General features: G+C 50.8%; 2 protein-coding genes across 7 annotated transcripts in view; both read left to right on the top strand.

Annotated features, from left to right (window-relative positions):
• Positions 1–696: 696 nt before the first annotated feature.
• On the top strand, positions 697–11,152 carry EIF3K (eukaryotic translation initiation factor 3 subunit K). Its single transcript, XM_019751493.2, has 8 exons — positions 697–853; positions 1,673–1,771; positions 4,259–4,379; positions 5,915–5,989; positions 8,114–8,180; positions 8,286–8,363; positions 9,802–9,927; positions 11,087–11,152. Exons 1-8 carry the CDS (start codon positions 795–797, stop codon positions 11,116–11,118), a joined length of 657 nt encoding a protein of 218 aa, XP_019607052.1. The 5' UTR covers positions 697–794; the 3' UTR covers positions 11,119–11,152.
• Positions 11,153–16,571: 5,419 nt separating this feature from the next.
• The window catches only part of ACTN4 (actinin alpha 4), a 70,352-nt gene continuing 64,400 nt past the window's right edge, over positions 16,572–22,523 (top strand). For 3 of the 6 annotated variants that reach the window (XM_019751377.2, XM_074314374.1, XM_074314378.1), the window contains exon 1: positions 16,572–16,864. In XM_019751377.2, coding sequence (XP_019606936.1) covers positions 16,703–16,864 — 162 coding nt within the window. In that variant the 5' untranslated portion in view covers positions 16,572–16,702. The remainder of the gene's footprint in view (positions 16,865–22,523) is intronic. The other 3 variants (XM_019751376.2, XM_019751375.2, XM_019751381.2) reach the window with 1 other exon arrangement.

The raw sequence follows: 22,523 nt of genomic DNA, 5'->3' as shown, positions 1-22,523 counted from the left end.
CAGACTAGTCGACATGCCCATGCCTGGATACCTGTGTACACACGTGTTATGTACATGCCTGTGCATTCACGCCTGCAGTGTGCAGAATCTGTACCCACATAACATGACAGCATACATGGGGCGCTTGCCTGGAATCTATGGGGACTGGGCGCAATCCTGCGGGGTCCAAGAGCCCTTTACCCCCGCCCTTGCCGGGCAGAGCACAACAGCTTTGCGGGCCTCTACCCCTGGAGTTAGGGTGGAGCGTGAGGACCAGTCTCTGGACTTGAACCTGCGGAGCTCAGAATGCTGCCTCAGGGGTTCAGGCCTGGGGGAAAGGGGCCTTCGGAGAGCACCTGCCTTGGGACTTGGCCACGGCTCAAAGGGAGCGCTACTACGTGCATTCCAACTCAGTTTCGTGAATTCACTGCCGCGCGAAACGCGATGTGCGCGCACGCGGTCAGAGACCCATCTCCTTCCCGGAGAGCGCGAACCCAAGTCCGGGAGAGCAGGGAGCACAGCCGGGGAAAAACCGAGCCCCGCCTCCTCGCCCTGAGAAGGCGCCGGCGCACTAAACTTTTTTTCACGCTCTTGGTCCAGCTCGGGTGGAGCGTATGCGCACGCGCCAGTTGCGCCGGTTGGGAAGAAGTCACGTGGCAGCTGCCGCAAAAGCCTTCCCTTTCACCGCCCCTGGGGCTGGAGAGAAAACCGTGACGTAGTTTCCGTTTCCGCTGCCTCTTCCTTTTCCGGTCCTCGAGGAAGGTACATCGGCAGGGACTTCGGCTCCAGCCCGGGTGTGGGAAGCGACAACAGTCATGGCGATGTTTGAGCAGATGAGAGCGAACGTGGGCAAGTTGCTCAAGGGTATCGACAGGTCTGAGCCCGGTCGGAGGGAGCGCTTCTGGCCAACGGGGTGGAAGAATGTCTGGAGCCAGCAAGGGGTAGTCAGAATGCTGGGCTTGCTCTCGGGTGGGATTTCTCCATCATCCTGGAGGTGATGTGTAAGGAAACAGCATTGCAAAGACTTAGAGCCAAGAGATAGCCTTGCCTACCACTCAGCCTCCCTCTTTAATTGCCTTAAGGCCTCTCAGCTCCTCAGTTTCCTCTTTGTCTGCTCCTCAGCCTCTCACTGTGCCTCTTCATCTCTTCCTTCTTTCCCCCTCGTGTCATTCATCCAACATATGTTCACTAAAATCTACTGTCAATGCTGGGCAATGCTGGGGATCAGAGGTGACCAAGACAGCTGTAGGCCGTGCTTTCATGGAGTTCTCAGTTCAGAGTCCAGACAAACTGACAATAGACAGTGATAGTTGGGAGCAGTCAGGGCTGTGACGGGGGAAGCTAGGAAGGAGAGGATGGGGCTAGACGTGGGTGGGGGCCAGGGGAGAGGAGGAAGGGGTGGGTGGTAAAGATGTCCAGGGGGCCAGCTAAACGGGCTGCAGTGACTGATTGGAGTCTGGGAGGCATCCTAGGCGTCAGACCCAGGGCTGTGATGGAGTTCAGAGCTTAGGCTCAGGTCTGGGATGTGGATACATTTTATTAGAGCTTATAGAGCTGATTCAAGGCCAGTGCCATATTTAAAACGAAGTGGGGGAGGAGCAGGTTACTCTGCCCCTATGTCCCCCCCCCCCAATAAAGTGACTGGCTTCATCTCCTGTCTCCTCTCCACTCACCCATCTTGACTCTCCTCTAGGTACAATCCTGAGAATCTGGCCACCCTGGAACGCTATGTGGAGACACAGGCCAAGGAGAATGCCTATGATCTGGAAGCCAACCTGGCTGTTCTGAAGCTGTGAGTGTTTGCCTCCAACCCCACCCCCACGCCAGGGGCTAGCAGGGTATGACTCCCAACAGCAGGTGGGGCGGGAGTTGGGGATAGCTTGCAGGATGTAGCTTCTGTTGGTGTGCAAGACTAGGAAGTCAGGGAAGGTAGGGCAGGAGGAGGGATGGTTTTTAAAAAAGTTATTAATTACAAATCACATACAGGCTAGTACATAAAACACACACAGTCGGCTCGCCATGTCCGTGGGTTCAATTGACTGAAGATTGAAACTATTTCGCCAAAAATGTGATGTTATTGCTAATATGTACTATGTATGAGGTATGATCAAACAGTACGGTGAATTTTTGAATAAAAAAAAATTATTATAGTAAAAGACACAATGCCATTAATCCCCCTCAAAGTACTCCCCCTTCCTTCAAACACACCCCATCGTTCTTGCCACTTTCTGAAGCAGTTCTGGAAGTCCTCTTTCATGAGTGTCTTTAGTTGCACTGTCACGGCTGCCTCGATGTCCTGAATCATTTTGACTTTGGGGAAGAGCCAGAAGTTACATGGGGACAGATCCAGTTAGTAAGGTGGATGAGGACACAGCGTAATGTTTTTATCTGACAGAAATTGCCATACCAGAAGTGATGTGTGACACGGAGCGTTGTCATCGTAGAGGATGATATATGATACACTTTAAAACACACCTTCTTTCAATCATAGCTTATGCCTGACTGACTGCACCGAACAAGTTGAAACTTGTCACACACTGTTACTAAGGTTTGACTCGCCGCTTCCCATATTGAAGATCCCTGCCTTTCCATTGGGTGGCACTCGGCAGCAGTATTCACTGTATTTTGTGATCACAACGGCAAGGCTTCGTGTCACACGTTGCTGCTGGTGTGGCATTTTCTGTCAAAAACATTACGGTGTCCTCATCCACCTTATTCACTGGACCTGGCACCATGTGACTTCTGACTCTTCCCCAAAGTCAAAATGACCATGAAAAGTAAACTTTTTGAATTGATTCAGGACATCGAGGCAGCCAGACAGCGCAACTTAAAAACACTCACAAAAGAGGACTTCCAGAACTGCTTCAGAAAGTGGCAAGAACGATGTGGTAAGTGTGTTTGAAGGAAGGGGGAGTACTTTGAGGGGGATTAATGGCAATGTGTCTTGAATAATTTTCTTTTCATTTAAATAGTCATCGAATTTTTTGATCGCACCTTGTTGTTTGACCTACGATGTTTACACTTGTATTGAACACATACAGGTGTTTTTTTGTCATTATTCCCTAAACAATATAGTATAACTATTACTTACAAAGCATTTACATTGTATTGGGTATTGTAAGTAGTCCAGAGATGGTTTAAAGTGTGTGGGAGGATGTGTGAAGCTTATATGTAAATATTATGCCATTTTATATAAAGGACGTGAGTGTGGATTTTGGTAGGCACAGGGGCTCCTGGAACCAATTCCCATGGATACTGAGGGATTGTGTATAGTTTAACAAGTAATTATAAATGAATAACCCATGTGATCACCATCCGTACTGCAAAACTGAGTGTTGCCCCAGGCCCTTTGCTGCATAGGTTTTGTGCTGCCGCCCCCACCACTTACACTCTCATGGCCTGGCCTTGCCTGAGTTTACCACACATATATGCATCCCCATCAGCGTAGCTCAGGTTTGCCTGCTTTGATACAAGTGTAGTCCTACAGCACCAACTCTCCTGCTTCTGGCATCTTCCCCTCAGCTCTGCATCTGTGAGATCCACCCATTTTCCATGTGGCAACAGTGTGCTTGTCATTGCTGTATAGTGTTCCACTGTGTGACTGTCCTAACTATCGGTTCTGTTGATGGATGTTTGGGTTCTTCGCTCTCAGGACTTAATTCGCACACTACTCGCTGTGTAATTTGCACAGATTCCTAGCCTCTGTTTTGATCTCTGTAAAATGGCGATGACAACGCTTGTATTTGTGGGGTTGTGTAGAATGTTACTGATAAAACTGCTGCGTAGTGAGTGCTCACCATGTAGCTGCTGTGCTCTAAGCTTTGTATATATTAACTCACATAGATGCTGTATTGGGAAGGTAGGTGTCATTGTTACTGTCCCTTTTTGCAAGGGAGGAAGCTGACGTACAGAGAATTTAAAATAAGTAGTTCACGGTCACTCAGGTCAGGAAGTTTAAACCCAGGCAATCTGGCTCCAGAGTCTTAACCACTACTCTAGGCTGCTACTTGTATACTCATTTGTTTGTGAATCACTTAACAGTGTCTGCCTCACCGGGTGGTTGTAAGGACTAACTGTCCCTGTGTACAGAGCAGGAAAATAGGGTCGGATCAGGGAGGTTAAGGTCACTTAACCAGAGTGCTCTACTTGGGATTGGAGCCCAGGCATGTCCAGCTCCCAGGGTCTGGGCCAAAGCAGTGCACGTAGCCTGCCTGGCACCTGCCGAGGCTCTGGGACGTGGAGATGCCACTCCTGCTATGTGTCTTGTTTCCCTTCTCAGGTACCAGTTCAACCCAGCGTTCTTTCAGACCACAGTTACCGCCCAGATCCTGCTAAAGGCCCTCACCAACCTGCCCCACACCGACTTCACACTGTGCAAGTGCATGATCGACCAGGCACATGTATCCTTCTGGCTCCATGGCCTGGGTGTATAGGGGGACGGGGCAGAGGAGGTGAACTCCTAGGGAAGGCATCTGCGCGTTCAGCCACAAACACTGAGTACCTACCTGCTCTTGGCGTGGCCTGCTGCTGGGTGGAGCTGGCGTCCTGTGGTACCTGAAACAGCCCCACCCTTACAGAGTTCATAATCCAGTGGGGGAGACAGGTCCCTTGTCACTGACAGCCTGGAGTCAGGGCTTGGAGGTACGGGGGCCAGAGGGGGCCCCTGCCTGGATGTTAGGGAACACTTCCTGGAGGAGGGGCCATCTGAAAAATGAGCTGTTAAGTGAAACGCTAGAGAAGGGTGATCCAGGCAGAAAGAACAATATGTAGGGAGGCCTGGAGGAAAAGAAAAGCTCAGTGCTCTTTTAGGGGCCACAGAAGTTCAGCATAAGCCGTGTCACAGATTTCAAAGTGGAATTTGATCAGACTCAGGGCACTGGGGAGCCAGAGAAGGCTTTAAAGCTGCAGAGTCATGGAGGTACTTAGGCTTTAGGAAGCTTCCCATGAGGGTTCCTAGCTGAGTAAAAACCAGGCAAGCGGCAGGCGGGGCTGGGGGCTGGGGGCTGGGCACCAGGCAGGGACCATGAAGAGATGGATTGTCAGTTAAACTTCATTATATGTAGCTTCAGTGCCTATGTGACACAGTGCTGGCCTTTAATGAAAAAAATCAGTGAATTGATTCCCACCCCCCTTCCCTGTCCCAACTGCTTTTTTTTTTTTGTGGCTGACCAGAAAGTAGCAAAATCCTCCGCAGCTTAACACTTGGCTAGGTGAGCCTCCAGCCTTTTTTTAATCACTTGAGAAACTTGGCAGAGTCCTCTATGCTGGGCCCTATGCTTGTAGAGCTCACAGTCCCAAGGGTGTCACACATACCTGCCCATTAGTGGCTAAGCTGAGAAACGGCCGCTTACTCACTGAGCCTGCTCTGCCAGGTGTTTCCATGCGAGTGCCTGCCTTCTGAAAGATTGTCCCCCTTTCCCAGGGCTCTCTTCTGGTGGCTTTAAAAAAAAAAAAAAAAAATAGGCATATGATATGCTGTTAAAAGTACAAAGGCGTGTACAGTGAAAAAAACAAGGCTTCCTCCTTCTCATATCCCAGAGCCACCCTGCTCCCCTCCCAGGAGGCAGCAGTTGTTTACAACTCTTGGGGACCTTTCCACAGATATCCTATAGACACATAGGTACAGCTGTGTGTGTTTATATACACACATGTCCCCCACCCAAATGGTAGGCTGTTATGCATGTTGTTTTGTGTCTTGCTTTTTTCATATTACAGTGTGTCTTGTCACATTCTCCATATCAGTTCTATATGAGTTGGCTCAATCTCTGTGGGTGGGCCATTATTGATCTAATTGTCCCCATCATTGGATTGTTAGGTTGTCTGTCACCTTTTGCCGTTACAACTCATGCTGCAGGGAATAGAAAGAGGTGGAAGGGGAGGTCTGGTCTAGGACTCTGCTTCCACAGCCATCTGCCCTTAGCGCTTCCTCCTCCAGCAAGAAGAACGACCAATCCGACAGATTTTGTACCTCGGAGACCTGCTGGAGACCTGCCACTTCCAGGCCTTCTGGGTAACTTCCCTTGGGTCCCTGGGCAGGGTGGGTGACTGAGCCACATGGAACAGACTGCTGAATGTCAGGACTGAACACATTGATTGGCTGCCTGGCTAGGGGACCGGCTGTCCCCGTTTGCCTAGGTCTTTGCCATTGGTGGCGATGGGTCCTGCGCTCAGCACTTTGCGAATGTGAGCTCATGGAATCGTCATCCTCACACACAGCCAGGACTCGTAGGTCATCTGCCCACAGGGCTCAGGCTGACACACGCTTCCTTCCAGCAAAATCCTCCATCGCCTGAACACTTCCCTTTTCTTGCTCTAACTGGAGCCTGGTCCTCCACTTCTGCAGCTTCCCAAGTGAGAGCCACTGCCTCAGACTTGTCTTCAGCAGTAACTGTCCCTTCCTCTGGCTGTGAATGTCAAATGTTTCCACCCTCTGACCACTTCCTCCTAGCTTCCCAGTGCACACTGTGAGGTCTGCAGCCTGACATTCCTCTGTTCTGCTTCCTCCTTTAGCATAAGTTGCGTGTCCCCCCACTACACACACACACACACACACACACAGCCTGTATCTGAGAAGATCAGTGAAGCTGGAGGAAAGACCATCCACAGCCCATGACAACCATGGTCCTCAGCCCCTCCTGGCTTCCCTCTCTTGTTTATTCTACCCCCTCTCTCGGGCCAGCTTTTCACACCTTCTTCCCTGCCCCCTTCCTTCTCACCTCAGCTTATGATCTGGCTTCTTGTTTTGTGGGAAAATAGAACAGCCAAAGCAGAACTCGCACATGTCCCTGCTTTAGCCCTGACACCCATCACAGCTGACCGAGCACTTCTCTGTTCTAGTGGATGCGTGGTTCCTCCTCCCATCTCAGGCACCCCTTCTCTGCTGCACTGACCCCTTCCCTCACACCCACTCAGTGGTGTCACAACAGCTTTTCTCCCTATTGCCTTGTAACAGCAAATGTGGTCTTCCTGGATTATTTCTGTCACCACAGAATATGTCTACCCTGGAGTTCGTTCTAGCCTAAAAAGGAGAGCTCTCCCTGACTTCCACATTCCCACCACCTCTGCCTCCTGCCTCTTTTCTCTGCTCCCCTTTACAGCCACGCTCCTGGTCAGGGGACCCACTGCCCCCGTTTGTCCAGGTCTTGCCTGGTTTTAAAACTGGAAGTATCACGTGCCAGGAAACCCCTCAGTCTCAGGCAAGTCGGGACTGCGGGTCACCTTGCTCCTGGACAGGCGGCCTGTACTCACTCCCCCCTGCTCCCTTGAAGTCCCTCCACTCGGGTTTTTGTGACCCACCCTCTGCCCCGCCTTCCCCCGGTGCCCAACACAAACACTCCATGAAACTGCTCTTGTTGACATCAGAGTGACTTCCCCGTTGCTAGATCCAGTGGGCTGCTCTTGGGCCCCATCTTCTCTGTCCTGCCAGCCCCTCTGACAGGCGGTCGCCCACTCCTCCCCCAGACCCTCCATCACTGGCTTCCAGGACTCCTCTCCTGGCTTTCCTCCCACCTCAGTGGCTGCTCCTTCTCATTGTCTTGGTGGCGTCTTCACCTCCCTCACTAATGTTGGAGGGAGCCCTTGCTGAGAAGATGACATTTGAGCAGAAACCTGAAGGAGGTGAGGGTGCTAGCCGTGGGCGAGGAGAGTTCCAGACACAAGCAGCCAGCGCAAAGGCCCTGAGGTGGGCGGCTGCCTGGTGTGATGGTGGAACAACGAGGAGGCCCCTGTGCTGGAGGGAGGGGGTGAGTGGGAGGAGGTGAGGGCACAGAGGTAACGGAGGGATCCTGTGGGGCCTCTTGGGCCATGGTAGGACATGGCAGGCCTTTTCTCTGGGTGAGACAGGAGCAAAGGGGATGGTTGAATGCGGTTAACTAATCTGTATCTGTCCCCTCTCTTGGGACTGGGACCTGCCTTCCAGATTCAAACCCCAGCTCTTTTCTGGGGCCCATCATGTAGCTGTTCTGAGCCTTGGTTTCTTCATCTCTAAAATGGGCATGAAAACATAACTGACATCGTAGGGTAGCACACAGAAGAATAGCTGGTATGTGGGATGAATGTTCAAGCGTTAGCTTCTGTTAATATCAGCATTCTTGATATTATTAACATATTGTCGACACTGTCATTCCTTTCACAGCAAGCCCTGGATGAAAACATGGACCTCTTGGAAGGTATAACTGGCTTTGAAGATTCTGTCCGGAAATGTAAGTCCGTCTGTGAGCCTGGGCTCTCCAGTGGGGGAGGGGTAGAGAATGGCAGTAGGGTCCTGGGAAGCGGCTCTTCACCACCTTTGTCCCTCATCTCCGCAGTCATCTGCCATGTCGTGGGCATCACTTATCAGCACATTGATCGCTGGCTGCTGGCTGAGATGCTCGGGGACCTGACGGGTAAGACTCTCTGGGTACCCAGTGCCAGTCTCGGAGGTTGGGGGTGGTTAGGGCAGTGGGTGAACCCTCACTGTTCACCTGGTCCCAGCCGAGGGAGGAAACAAGGAATCAGTATAAGACATGTCCTTCCTTGGGGGCGATCTATGACATTCATTCACTTATTCTGTATAAACTACTGAGTGCCTACTCTGTGCCAGATAACTGTTCTAGGCCCTGGGGACACGGCACTGCGCAGAACAGAATGGCTCAGATTTGTTCCATGAGGTAGCATCACAGATGACAGATTAAGACGATGTACTGGTCCAGTGGCCATCCATGCAAAGCGGCTTGTAGAGCTGGGCAGGGAATGAGGCGGGCAGCCTGAGGGCAGAGCAAACGTGAGGATCCTCAGGCAGGAGACAGCCTGTCCCCTGTCGCGTTCACCCAGAGGCTGGAGCAGGATGTGTGGGCTGGGGGGAGGGTGGTGGATCTCCAGATACAGCAAAGCTGCTGGGGACTTGCTTTTGAGTGACTGGAGCCATGGAAGGGTTCTGAGCAGGGAGGGGCGTGATCAGAGCTATGGTTTTACAAGAGCCCTCCAAAAAGAAAAAAAAATGTCTATTTGCTCATTTTTGCAAAAACAAAACACAGAAAGGAATATTTTTAAAAATGGAAGGAAAGTGGAGCAGAGGTGGGGGGCGATGAGAACAGGAAGGTGGGTTGGGGGTGAGATTTCTCTGCACACCTTAGATAGTTTTGCCTTTTGATCCAGATAGTTTTTTGGGCGTGTTTTTGTTTTTTTGTTTGTTTAGTGGAAGCTAACTTTTGGACACTTTGTGTCAGGCACTATACTAAGTGTTTTACCTCAGATATTTTACATTGTGGAACCCTTAGAATTGAATATGAAAAAAAGCAGATGACTTTGTATCAGATATAGTTACACAGAAAAGAATTCTTTCAAGTAACAGTACACCCTCTGGCCCTACGTCCTTGGTGGCATATTTTCTAAGGGCAAAAAAGAACTGCAAAGAAATTCTCAAACCTGTCATAGGCTTATTGTTGGTGGTAATGAGGACATCATGATTTTGAAACCATTTCATGGAGGTTGTGGGAGAAAGCAGATAAGTAAATACACTGCTGCTATTAGGAACCCAGATTTGTACTGGGAGAGAAAAGGGGCAGATAGAATAAAAGAAGCCAAGAGAAAAGCCGACTGTGACGGTAAGGATGAGAAAGCCAAAGGGCTCCTCCTGGTGGCCGTTTGGAGAATGAACTGTAGAAGTGCAGGTCTGTCACAGGGAGCCCCACAATCTGGCTGCTGCTACTGTCCAGACAGAAGATAACTGCTGGCTTCTGAAGCAGCTGGGCACAGAGGGTGCCCTGGCCTTTGGCTTCCCGGCTCCCTGGTACTGTGGGATCAGGGTGACTGAAGTCCCTGTGCTACCTGTGTCTCCTGTAGACAGCCAGCTAAAGGTGTGGATGAGCAAGTACGGCTGGAGCGCTGATGAGTCGGGCCAGATCTTCATCTGTAGCCAGGAAGAGAGCATTAAGCCCAAGAACATCGTGGAGAAGATCGACTTTGACAGTGAGTGGTGGCCCAAGGCCTTAGGCTGTGGGGCAAAGGGGGTGCTGTTCCACAGAGACCAGGGCTGGGGCCCCCCAGGACCATGGTAGATATGTTCGGGTTCAGGGCTAGGAAATTTGCATCTGCCAGACTCCACCGACCTCTCCTGTCACAGGGCTGCCGCCAGGGAGGAATAGTAGGGGTGCTGGATGTCTTCCCCTGGAACTTCCACACCCTGTGTCCTGCCGTGCAGTGCTCAGTTAGACTTCCTGGGGTCTGAGGGGGCCTTGTGGGGTGTCCCCACACCCTTAGCAGTCCCAGGAGCTCCGTCCCATTGTCTCCTTTATCCTTGGGGTCCCTAAGCCTCAGCCCTGCCATCTGCTAAAATGCAGAAGAACGCCAGAAAGTGCGCGCTATGCAGTTGGGTTAGCTTGTTGGTGATCCGGCTTCTCTGCTTCGTAGCTGTGTGACTTGGGGCAAGTGGTTTTACTGCTCTGTGCCTCCGTTTTCTCATCTAAAAAGTGGGGCGGACAGCACCAGTAATTATGACAAACAGTAGTAGTTCTTTACATTTAAGTCATTTGGTCCTCACATCACCCTGCAAGGTAGGTGCCATTAAAGATACTTGTTGGTACAGCACAGCTTCTCAGTACAAACCAGTTCATTGGGTGCTTAATTGAGGAACGAGATTGAGTGGGCAGTCGTCTCCATACTTGGGGACTGTGCGCCTCACTCTAAATGAGATGTGCCCATTGTGTTGGGGTTCTGTGTGAGAGTTCACTGGGGCAAAGGGCTCTTCACTGAGGAGATACAAGGCCAGCACTCTTGTGTCTTGCAAATAGTACATGTTTGTTATGATAGGAATGAATACCTCTCAACGTAATGCCAGGCATTGTTCTGAGCCTGGCATTTGATCCTAGGATCCTATAGGTTAGATGTTTCATACACATGGGGAAACTGATTTTATCTGGTACGTGGCAGAGCTGATACTTGAACCTAGGCCTTGCTACAGAGTCCAGGCTTTTAACGACTTCTCCAAACTGCCTTTGTGATGGTGACTAGGGCCCAGGAGGGGGCTGTTATCTGCCTCTAAAGAATTGTGGGTGCTGTAGTTGGTGGCTGGAGGTTCATCTCCCATTCTTCCCACAGTGACTCTGGTCCTCCATTCTCTTCTCAACAGGTGTGTCCAGCATCATGGCCTCCTCCCAGTAACTTTGCAGGCGTTTAATAAAGCTTTGTTGACTTAGCCTTGCTGTCTCCTCTTCATTGGCTTCCTGTCTCTGCCCCTCACCCAGCAGAGGGAGCCCAGGAGCACCCTCTGCTGGCCCTAGTGCTGGGGCCCCCCAAGAGCAGGGCTTCCACCTCCTTTCTTCCCTTGGACTTTCTCCCCTGCTGCCCTGCCGGGCCTCAGCTGTGGACCTTCCATTCTCACCTTCTGGACCTTCCATTCTCACCTTCTGGACCTTCCATTCTCACCTTCTGGACCTGTCCCATCACCAGTGCAGGGCAGGCCTTGGTGGTGAGTCAGCAAGGAGGAGGGTGTGATGTACCAGAGCCCAGCCCTGCTTGTGGAAACGTAGCTGAACAGGAGCAGCCTCTGGGTTCCTGGTGAAGGGAGGCACACCTTTGCCCCTGGGCCTCATGGATCAGGCACTAGTGGCCCAGGGCAGTGACTGTAGGGGGAGGGGGCAGGATTCTGGCTGCTTCCACTCCTGGCTGTTGCTCAACCTCTGTTCCTCAGTTTCCTTAGAAGGGGAGAATGGTGTACCTTTGCCAGAGGTGGGAGGATTTCATGAGCTCTTGCCAGTAAAGATCTCTGACCAGGTCCCAGCCTGTTTTTGGCGCTTAGAAAACGGGACTCATTGTTAATGTCAGACTCAGTCTGTCCGCAAGGTTGCATGTTAGTCCCTAGCACTATTCCGTTTGGAGAGACTACAAGAAAACTTGTATTTTCAACCAGGACATGCTTCTGGAGCCCCAGCCCCAACCCCAGCCTACTAGGAAGGCCTAGCTCATGTCCCTTGATCCTTAGCTGGGTTGGTTATCTGTCCCATTTTACACACGAGGCATTTATTCCAAGCATTCTGGCAGAGGGACCTTGGACACGGTCTTTTGCTCCATGCCTGTTATCTGCAGGAAAGGGGTGGGGACAACAGTGACTGCCTTGGGGGAAAATGGAGGAAATGCAATCCCATGATAGGTGCACAGGGACTGGTGTGGACCCACAGCTGCCCCTGAGGGAGCTCTTCATTCTATGACTGGCTTTGCCTATGGACAGGGCAGTGGCAGTGCTCAAGCTCCCAGCCCTGCCAACTCTCCCTGGTTGTTCTGCACTCACACCCATCCTCTGGGCATGGACTTGGGGAGCCAGGGCAGGGCAGGATACTCTTTGCCCTGGGATCCAGACCTGAGCAGGAGCCAGGAACTAGGGTGTGTCCAAGTCCTGGGGACAAAGTGTGCTTCTGTAGCTCGGGACTCAGGAGGCAGCTCTAAGGGAGATAGCAAGAAGGAAGACAGATGCCACTACCCACCCATTTGATTGTGTTATTATAAAGGCACCTCCTCAGTGTGGGCACAACTCCCACTCACCCACTTGGTAGGTGCCCTTGTGTAGGATTCAATCTGCACAACTGGCCATGGCCACTCTGCAGGGAAGAGGAAATGACCTGTATCTCCTTTGGAAGCCATGTCTTGTCATGCTTGGCTGACCTGCTTTTGCTTCAGGAGTATCATCCTTGGAGCAGCTAAGAGGCCCAGCTCTGGAGAAAGACTGCCTGAGTTCACACCCCAGCCTAGTGGCCTTTGGGCTTCTTAGCCCAGTCTTACAGCTGTGAGTGCCCACTTCAGTAGTTGCTGTGAGTTAATGCACATGAAGACTTCAGAGCACCTTAGTACGCTGTAATAGATCATGAACTTGTTGCCTGTCTTGCTCAGGCTCGGGGCTGCTGTTTCAACTGCTTCCATAGTCACCCCTGGGTATCCCAGTTATCTGTTCATGTTCCCAACCCTGAGAGGACACAACCCTCTCTCCTTTGTTTCGCCGAAGTAGCATTAATAATGGGATGCAGCACTTACGCAGTTGTGACTGCAGTCTTGAGATTTTTTTTTTTAAGATTTAATTGGGGAAGGGGAATAGGATTTTATTGGCGAACAGTGTGTACTTCTGGGACTTTTCCAAGTCAAGTTGTCCTTTCAGTCTTAGTTGTGGAGGGCACAGCTCAGTTCCAGGTCCAGTTGCTGTTAGTTGCAGGGGGTGCAGCCCACCACCCTTTGTGGGAGTCGAACTGGCAACTTTGTGGTTGAGAGCCCGCGCTTCAATCAGCTGAGTCATCTGGCCACCTGGTAGCTCAGCGGCAGCTCATTGACTTTATTCTAGTTGCAGGGGGCGCAGCTCGCTGGCCCATGTGGGAATCAAACTGGCAGCCCTGTTGCCTAGAGCTCGCGCTCTAACCAACTGAGCCTCCCGTCCACCCCCAGTCTTGGGAATTTTAAGAAGGGTGGAAATGGTGAACCTAAAGCTAGGGCCCGTAGGCCATACCCCTTTGCTTAGAGCCCCTTCTGGTCTCTTCCTGCCCCCTCTGAGCCCCTGCCCTGCTGTCCCTTGACCCTCAATAGACAGCAGCTAATATTACAGCACTGTCCATGCATGGCCACTGGGAAGTGGCGTCAAAGCTGACTAAAGGAGTATTTAATTTAAACCTCATTGCCTAGGACAATCCGCTTTGTCTCTGAGCCATAGGTCTGGGAGGTTTCTCAGTGGACACTGGGAGCAGGCAGGGAGGGGTAGATGGCCCATCGCCGAAGGGCCTTTCCCTGCTGACCAGGCCCAGCACAAGAGCCTTGGGTTTGTTCGCCAAGTCAGGCAGGAAGAGGCTGCTTGCTCCAGCCCAGCTTTGGAAACTGCCGACACTCCTGGGTCTTTGGCCAGGTCTTGGCATCCTCTCGGGAAATGGGCTACTGCCCAGGCCTGTCCCCTTCCTTTGCTTGCCATTGGATTCCTTCCAGTGCTTTTAAGAGAGGTGGGAAGAGGTCCTTGCAGCTCCCATACCTGGAGGAACCATGTCTTCTAATCTCCATCCCCTGACACTATCCCTTCCTTTCACACTGTCAGCCAGTTCCTGCTCTGGTCTAACTCAAACCCTTACCTTCTTACTTTCCTTGACAACCATTCCCTTCAAGTCCTTCCCTGAAGTCAATAAAGATTTTCCCACTCCCCTGTTGCTCAGTTCCAAAACCTAGAAGCTGTCTTGAGTTTTGATTCTTACCTCTTTTTCATCCCTGCCTTCCACCCAGCCCCAATCAAAGTCGTGACAGCCATGTCAGCGCCATTGCCCCAAATCCTCCCACTGCCCTTGCTCCACGGCTCTCTTCGCCAAGACCCTGGTGCTGTCACCCTTATCTGGACCATTGTAGCAGCCTCCTCAATGGTCTCAATCTGTCATCTGTGATGCTACCTCCATGAGAACAAATCTGAGCCATTCTGTTCTGCGCAGTGCCGTGTCCCCAGGGCCTAGAACAGTTATCTGGCACAGAGTAGGCCCTCAGTAGTTTATACAGAATAAGTGAATGAATGTCATAGATCGCCCCCAAGGAAGGACATGTCTTATACTGATTCTTGTTTTCTCCCTCGGCTGGGACTAGGTGAACAGTGAGGGTTCACTCACTGCCCTAGTTCCTAGCTCAGGTCTCGTGCTCACTCCAACCTTCTATAGTCTGTTCCCCATGTGTGGGCAGGGCGACCCTGTGAACAGCTGAATCAGCTCCCAGCCCTGCTTAAAATCCTCCCTTAACTTCCCATTGCATTTAGAATAAAATTCATCATATGTCAATCTTATTTTAATAAAAACTTCAAATTCCTCACTGTGGTTTTAAGTACGTTCATTCATTCACCTAGGGTTTATTAAGCTTCTGTCTTGTGCCAGACGCTGCTTCAGAGACTAGGGATACAGCAAAGACCGAAACAAAGATCCCCACCCTCATGGGCTGACATTCTTGGGAAGGAGACCGATAAATACAATACATCCATCAATCATGTAATATGGTACATGGTGACCAATACTTTGGAAAAAAATAAAGCAGGAGAGGTGTGGAATGTTCTTTTAAATATGGTGGTCAGGGAAGTTCTCACTGAGGAGGTGATGTTGCCATAGAGACCTACAGGAGAGGCGGCTGTGAGCCCTGGGGATCCAGTATCTGGAGAAAGTGATCCAGGCAGTGGTAACAAGGTATCACCAAGTACAAAGGCCCTGAAGCTGGAGCATGCCTGGTGTGTTCCAGAAACAGGAAGGATGCCTTCAGCGTGGTGGAGCTCAGAGAGCCAGGGGCAGAGTGGGAGGTGAGCTGGGAGAGGAAATGGGGACCAGGACAACCAGATGTAGAAGACCTGTGGGTCTGGCTAATGCCAAATGAGTCTCAGTTGTTTCCAAAGTGGGGCTGGGTTGGGCCAGGGCAGGGGAGACTCCTTCTGCAGCCTTTCCTCCTTTGACTTGTCTCTGAGTGTAGTGCCACAGGAGGGTTGTGGTCATACGAGAGAGGGACTTGATTTGACTTGGGTGTTCACAGGCCCCCTCTGGCTTCCTGTGGGAAAGAGGGGACGGAGGGAGCAGGCAGCCGTGGTAAGGAGGCTGCTGCGGTGATCTACGCTAAGACAAGGTGTAGGGGGGATGGGGTCAGGTTGGAGCCACGGGGGCAGGGGAAAGTGGGTAGATTCTGTATATACTGTGAAGATGGAACTCACAGAATTTCCTGAAGAACTGGATGTGGGGTGTGAAGACAAAGAGGAGTGAAGGATGACTGCAAGGTTTGTTGCCTGTGCAGCTGGAAGGACGGGGGCATCGTTCACTGAGATGGGGATTCCTGTGGGGTGATCAGGAGCTCAGTTTTAGGTATTTAATTTTGAGATGCCCATTAATGTGGCAATATCATTTATCTGTATTTGCTTATTTTTGTTACCTCCCTCACCCCCATATTAGCCACTTGAGAACTAGTCACACTTATCACGCTCAGCATTATATCCTCTGCGCCCAACAACAGTGTCTGCCATACAATATGTGCTCAGTGAATGTCAAATGAATGAAGATAGACAAGTCAAAAAAATCCTCTACTTTCCCAGGCAGCAAATATGTATTCCAGTTTACCTAATTCCGATATCCGTTTCGTGAATCCTTCGGGTCTTTGTTCAAATGTTCTCAGCTCATGCTTGATTTTTCTCAATTTATCTCCCTGGCATATACTATATACATCTTAAAATTTTGTTGTCTCCCTTCACTGGAGTGTAGTTCCAGGAAGGCAAGGATTTTTGTCTATCTTGTTTAATGCCAAAGCGTGAAACATGGTTTGGTACACAGTAGGCGTTTAATAAATATTTGTTGAATTTATGGTGCTGAATGGGACTACATTCCACGCCTGAGCAGGTTAAGGCCGGATGGCGAGACCCACCTTATGAATCATTCATCATCCTGGCCCCGCCCACACGCAGAGGACGCGCGCGCTCACGCGGGAGAGGGAGCGCGGCTCGTACACGAACCGAAGGAGCGGCGGGGGAAGTGGACTCTGCGCATGCGCCGAGCTCCCCGAGAGCCGGCTGTCTCAGAGCCTTTTTGGGTTGGAGGCGCGCGAACGAGGGAGGGCGGCGGCGGCGGCGCGGTGCGCAGGCGCGGCGAGTAGTGCGCAGGCGCGGGCGGAGGGCGGGCTGAAGCAGCTGAAGCGGCGGCGGCGTCGGCGGCGGCAGCTCGGGCAGAGGGGCGGGAGTTGAGGCGGGAGCAGACGGGCTGGTGGGCGAGCGAGAGGCGGCGGAATGGTGGACTACCACGCGGCGAACCAGTCGTACCAGTACGGCCCCAGCAGCGGGGGCAATGGCGCCGGCGGCGGGGGTAGCATGGGCGACTACATGGCCCAGGAGGACGACTGGGACCGGGACCTGCTGCTGGACCCGGCCTGGGAGAAGCAGCAGCGCAAGGTGCGCGGCCCGCGGGCCGGACGGGCTGGAGGGGGGCTTCCCAAGGGAGGCTGGGGGCTGGGAAGGGGGTTGGAAGTCCTGAAAGGGAATTGGAAGGTCTGTGATGGGTGGGGGTCCTGAGAAGGAATTGGCGGGTCTGGGAAAGGGTTTGGAGTCCTGAAAAGGAATTCCAGAACTTGAACAAGGAATTGGGAGTCTGAAAAAATAATTGGCGGCTGAGTAGGGAATGTGGAAGTCTAAATAAAGGATTCGGGGATCCCGATGAAGGAATTGGAGGGTCTGGGCGGAGAATTGGGGGAACCGAGGAGATGATTGGAGAATGTAAAACGGAATTGGGGTCTGAAGAAGGACTGGGATGGGTTGGTATGCTGAGAGGAACGGGGGAGCCTGGAATTTGGGGGTCAGGACAGAATTAGGGTTGTGGGAAGTCTGAAGAGGAGCTGGGGGTTATTTGGAATACAGAAAGGTCTGAAGAGGATTGGAATTGTGGGAGCCTCAGGGTGGGGGAGTTCTAAAGGAGGTGAAGATTCTGGAAGTCTGAAATGAAGCAGGGCTAGTAAGGAAGGGATTGTGGAATCTGGAGGGTAGTGGGCGGACTAGGAGACTGGGAAGAGGAAAGGAGAGGGGCTGAGGAAAGAAGTGGGTATGAAAGGACACGGGGCTCGGGGTGTGAGGATGGGTAGGGGTGCGGAGGAGGTCTGGGAGTAGGGAGCTGAAGGGAAAAGTCAGGGGCCTGTAAATAAGTTTTTGAAGGAGATGAGATTTATTTGGGATGCCCCGTTCTAACGGGAAGATGAGGAGGAATGGATGAGGGACGGAGAGGCTGAAGGGGGTACAGAGAGAATTTGGAGTGTTTTGAGGAGGCTTTCTGAAGAACCGATGGAAGGTTGAAAAAACACAGCAGAGGGTTGGAGGAGCCGCAGTGAAAAGTCTGGAAAAGGTGAAAATGGTGGGAGGGAATGGGAGCCGGAATGGCAGATAATGGGAGGGTGGTTTAGTTTAGGAAAATGAAAGTCTCGTTAGGAAGGGAGTGTGTGAGGGATAGACTGAGAAAGGTTGTTTTTAGTTTGTTTGTTTTGTGGGCGGTCCTGCTTCTGGAGACGCAGTCCCGCACTGGAAGTGGGTCTGTGTTGTGAAGGGAGAAAAAGTTGTTTGGGGAGGAAGAGGTGAGAGTGTCCAGGAAGAATTGTGTCTTGGGGGTTAGGAGGTGAAGGGCTTCTATAGCAGGATCTGTTTTCAGGGGGCACTGTGGGATGTGGAAGCAATTTAGGGGAGACCCACAGTAGTGGAAGGGAGATCAAAAGGAGCGGGAGGCCCAGAGACGGGGTCGTGTGTGTTCGGGAGGGGGAGCCCTGAGCTGATCTAAGAGGGTTTGAGTGTGTTTCCAGGAAGAGCTGAAGGAGTGTGTTGAGTGGGTATGTGTGGGAGACGGTCATTGAAAGGTGTATGCGAAGAGGGTGGGACGTCCTTGAAGTCAGGCATTTCGTGTTCTGGAGATCTGACTTTTCTTCCCAGATTGGTTACTCATCAGCTCTGTGGTCTTGGGCAGGATCCTGGAGCTCTCAGTGCCGTCTGTCATCTGTGATTCTACAAAAGTGGACGTGTGTGGTGTTGGGACTTTAGGAGCGTGGGCTTGGTGGAGCTTTTTCAGGAACACGGGGGCAGGCTCAAGGGATTGGAGCTGAGGAAAGAGAGTGGAGAGAGTGACTGGAAGCTTCTGGAGGGTGTGCGTTGGTGCTCTGGAGCCCAGTGCCAGCAGGCCAGTAAGGAGGGGAAAGTGGAAAGGAGCAGCTGTTCCAAGTTGTCCCTGGGGTGGGGCCTGGCATAACCTTGGGTAAATTACCAGCCTCTGCTTGAATTTCCTCATCAGTGGGGGGAGGCGGATTGGTGGTGGATTGGTGTGGAGTCCTTATCCGTTGCCCCACCCACCTCAGGGTGAGCAGGTTGAGATAATCTGACGTAAAAATGATTTCTGTGGGGACGGAGATGTATGTAGTCGGCAGTCTGAACAGTAATTTATTACCTGAGGCAGTGCCAGAGTTGCCAAGAGACATGGAAAGTTGGGAGGGGAACAGGGGGCCGTGGAGTTGTTTTGGAGAATGTCTGGGATCTGTCTTCTCCAGCTCCTGGTGCTTGAGCCCTTGTCTGCTTTTCCTCAGGTGGTAGGAGTGAGGGACCTCCCTTCTCCTCCCTTCCTGTCTTCTGCCGCTCCCCAAGTGACTCCTTTTGCCAGCTCATTTCCACTCCCTTCTGGGAGTCAGGGTGTGTGCTCCTCTGTGGTTAGTCTCCCTTGCACACAGGGTGAGGCTGGGGCACCATCCAGGCCCTGGGTGGCAACCAGGGCTCATCGGAATCCCAAAGTCTTGCTGCTGTGTTTCCTTCTTCCTCCTCCTTTCCTCAAGGACCAGGCAAGGTTGAGGGAAAGGGTGGCTCACAGCATGCCCTAATACCAGTGCTTTAAGGCCAAATTCCAGTATGTCCTGCTTTATACCTACTGTAGCAAATATTTGCATTTAAATGTTCTTTGGGGAAAAATATTGCTTCACTGCCGTGCACTTTCCTACTGTTATAAGGTAGGGATCCCTTATAAAATGGGGAAGGAGTAATGGAAAAAAATATATACACAAGTTTGTACTGTTCTCTCCCTTCTGAGAGGAACCCCCACCCTCACCCCCAAACAGGCTGGCTTCTACATTGCAGTGTTGCTTTAGTAAATGACAGATTGCTCTTCTTGCCTCTTCAAGGCTGAGCCACTGGGCATGGGGACAGTGACAGTCCTGTGAGTTTCCTGTGCATACTCACTCTAAAAATCTATATCTAGGACATCTGTAGGCTCTTAAAGCACGTGGAGTTGAATTCTTTTAGGAATTAACATGTTGCGTACGGCGGGGTTTAAAATCCCTCATACCCCTCTGTTCCGGCAGGTTTTTAAAAGAAACTACTTTAAAATGCACTCTTCTCTTTAAAGCGTAAATGCTTCTATGTCATTTATTATTTTTCTATAAATAATAGATTCTGCAAATAAATTATTCTATAAATTATTATTCTACAAATAATTCAATAAAGTATGCAAAGTAAAAAGAGTCAACAGTAAAAATGAGAATTCTCGTTATCCGTCCTTAACGCATGGCTCAGAAATAAAACGAAGATTCTTGTGATCCGTGCGCAACGTGTTAAGCAAGGGTTGGCCCAAGTGAGGGGGTGTGAAGCCTTTACTTTTCCTCTGACTTCTAGGGGCCTCTGTAACCAAAGCATTCCCTGATAAGTAGGTTATGCAACACTTCTGACATGGGGAGACCCCAAGTGTTCTCCTGGGGGTTAGGGGAAGGACAGGTCTGGATTTGGAGCAAGTTCTCAAGCAATTACAATTCTGGGCCACAGTTCCCTCTTCCCAGTGTCTGAAAGGGCCTTGGGTAGCCTCACCACCCCCTGCTCTCCTGGACAGCTGCTCTAGAACTTCTCATCGCAGCAAGAGGAAATGCCTCCTGATTGCTAAACTTGCCTGTTCATTGAAACATCACTACTCGCAGGGCCTCAGTGTTTTCGACTCTGACCTTTGGCTCCAGTATGTTAGGTGTGAGTTAATTATTTGAAACTTCTATGGTGTTTTGTTTTTCTCCAAGCAGGTTTTTTTTTTTTTTTTTTTTAAAGGCTGATGATGGAGGCCCCAAAGTAGCCATCTGTTATTTTGTTCCATTACTCTAATTGCTTGCTTCTTAGGATCTGGCTAAGACTAACAGGTCCTTAGCAGTTTTCCAAATTGAATAATGTACTTACAAAAGAACAAAACACAACAACTACCACCAAAGTCAATTGTCATCTAGAAATAAGACTAGTGAGGGGGGCAGGTATACTCTGCCCTCTTGGGAGAGGAGTGAGGGAAGCTATTCAGCCGCTATCACTCTATTTCCCTTCTCCCCAACGTGTTTTATAACGTAGCTTTCCTGGTTACTGCAGAAGAGGTGAGATGTGGGAGTAGAGCACCCCTTGTATTCACTCACACTCTTTCAGTTGGGAGCCGAAATCCGATTGGTGCCCTGGAGTGGTGCCTGCTGTCGGCGGCGTCCAGGCTGTGGGCCTGGGATTGCCCTCTGCCTTTTGAAACACCCTCCCTGGTTGCAGTGAGACCAGCAAGGAGGCTACTTTGGCAGCAGGGAGCTGACTCACTCTCCGGTTGGAACTGGTGCTAAATGGTTTCATTTACTAGCAGCTGATTGCCTGGCCTCAAGTGGGCGAGTGGGCTGCCGTGTGGGGAAAGTTTGGTGGAAGTGTTGGAGGAAAACAACCTAGGAAATGAGGGTGGTGTCTTAATATCCAGCTGCTGCTGGTGCCGTTAACCTCCTGAGACGTAGTCAGGGAGCCTTGCACTCTCAGAATGTCCTCTTCATCGGATGTCAGGGCAGCAGGGACAAGTCTGGCTTCCAGTCTTGAGCCTCTGGGTTGGGGAGTTCTGCCATCTAAGCATATACTCCAGTCATGGCAGACTTGAGCCAGACAGCGCCCATTTTCCGAGTTAACTGAGTGAGTGGTACAAGTTATCTGGCAGTGCTATTTAGCAGATGACTGCATTGAGAATGGAGCCAAAAAAGAATTGATTTGGGTAGGCTCAAGGAATTTCTGAGACTGTTGAGATGAACACTTTCGGCTTTTGCTGTATTGATTTATAGTGTGCTGGGACTTGTACAAGCCTTTGACCAGATCTAAGGGTTGTTCTTTAAAAAAAAAACGATTCCCGCAATGCTTTTATTTTGGGAGTGAGGGGAGGTGGAGCAGGGAAGGGCAAAAATAATTAGCAAATGGCTGGCTTCAAGTTTTCTGAATAGCTAAACTGTCAACATGTTTATCTCTTCCCTGACATTTAGTATATTCTAGATCATTGTTTTCCCCAACTTTGTCCCTATTTCCTCCACTTAGCGATGTCCGTGTTCTCATCAATCACATTCAGTTCTCTTTCCTCAGTTTCCTTCCGCTGCCTTTATTTATGTATTTATTTTACAGAACAACAAAAGCACTCCTGTTACCTTCGGTCCTCCTTCCCCCCTTTTCTTTTTTCATGGAAATAGGAGGCAAGTGATAGCAAGTTGGTAATTCAATGGCAGTGGTAACTGAAACACTGACCTACTAAAAGGTAGGCGGAAGTTTCTACGTGGGCAGATGCAGATCCTGTCATCCATGGAGGTTTGAAAGAAGCCTTTATGTCATGGGTGGTTTGAGTCTCCTTTAGGATGAGTTTAAACTGAAACATCAAAGGGCAGTTATAAGGAAACTTAGTTTTACAGTGTTGGCAGTCTAGGCGCCAGAATTTGTTATAAAGTGTCTGAAAGTGGCACAGGTAACAACACTTGGCTTTTCTGGAAGGTTTATGAGTAACATTTTAGTTACTGTCCCAGGTATCAAGGAGCTTAAGGTTCAGTGAATCAAGAGAAACCGAATCATTTAAAATTCCAGCCTCTGTTCGAAGAGTGATCTTATTGGGGGTGGGTGGGGGAAGAAATTAACTGACTGGCTGGGAGTCTAGAGAAGGATCCCGCCTCCTCTAGAAAGTGAAATCTTTGCATACATTTAGCAGGCAAGAGCGTCCTGACCTCAGTGCTTGGAAAGTTCTGTCCAAGTAGTGGTGTCCCTGGGGTTACAAAAATCCCTGAGCTATTGGCCTTGG

The sequence above is a fragment of the Rhinolophus sinicus genome, linkage group LG11 (assembly GCF_036562045.2).
Source record: "Rhinolophus sinicus isolate RSC01 linkage group LG11, ASM3656204v1, whole genome shotgun sequence".
Taxonomy (NCBI): domain Eukaryota; kingdom Metazoa; phylum Chordata; class Mammalia; order Chiroptera; family Rhinolophidae; genus Rhinolophus; species Rhinolophus sinicus.
The sequence above is the reverse complement of the archived record's forward strand: the minus strand, read 5'-3'. Positions and strand labels throughout refer to the sequence as shown.

What these genes read in the sequence shown, in the direction of transcription:
- EIF3K (XM_019751493.2), top strand. Translation starts at nt 795, where the DNA reads ATGGCGATGTTTGAGCAGATGAGAGCGAACGTGGGCAAGTTGCTCAAG. An exon ending in TTGCTCAAGGGTATCGACAG is followed by an intron (nt 854 to 1,672) that starts GTCTGAGCCCGG and finishes ACTCTCCTCTAG; the next exon opens with GTACAATCCTGAGAATCTGG. An exon ending in GCCACTTCCAGGCCTTCTGG is followed by an intron (nt 5,990 to 8,113) that starts GTAACTTCCCTT and finishes TTCCTTTCACAG; the next exon opens with CAAGCCCTGGATGAAAACAT.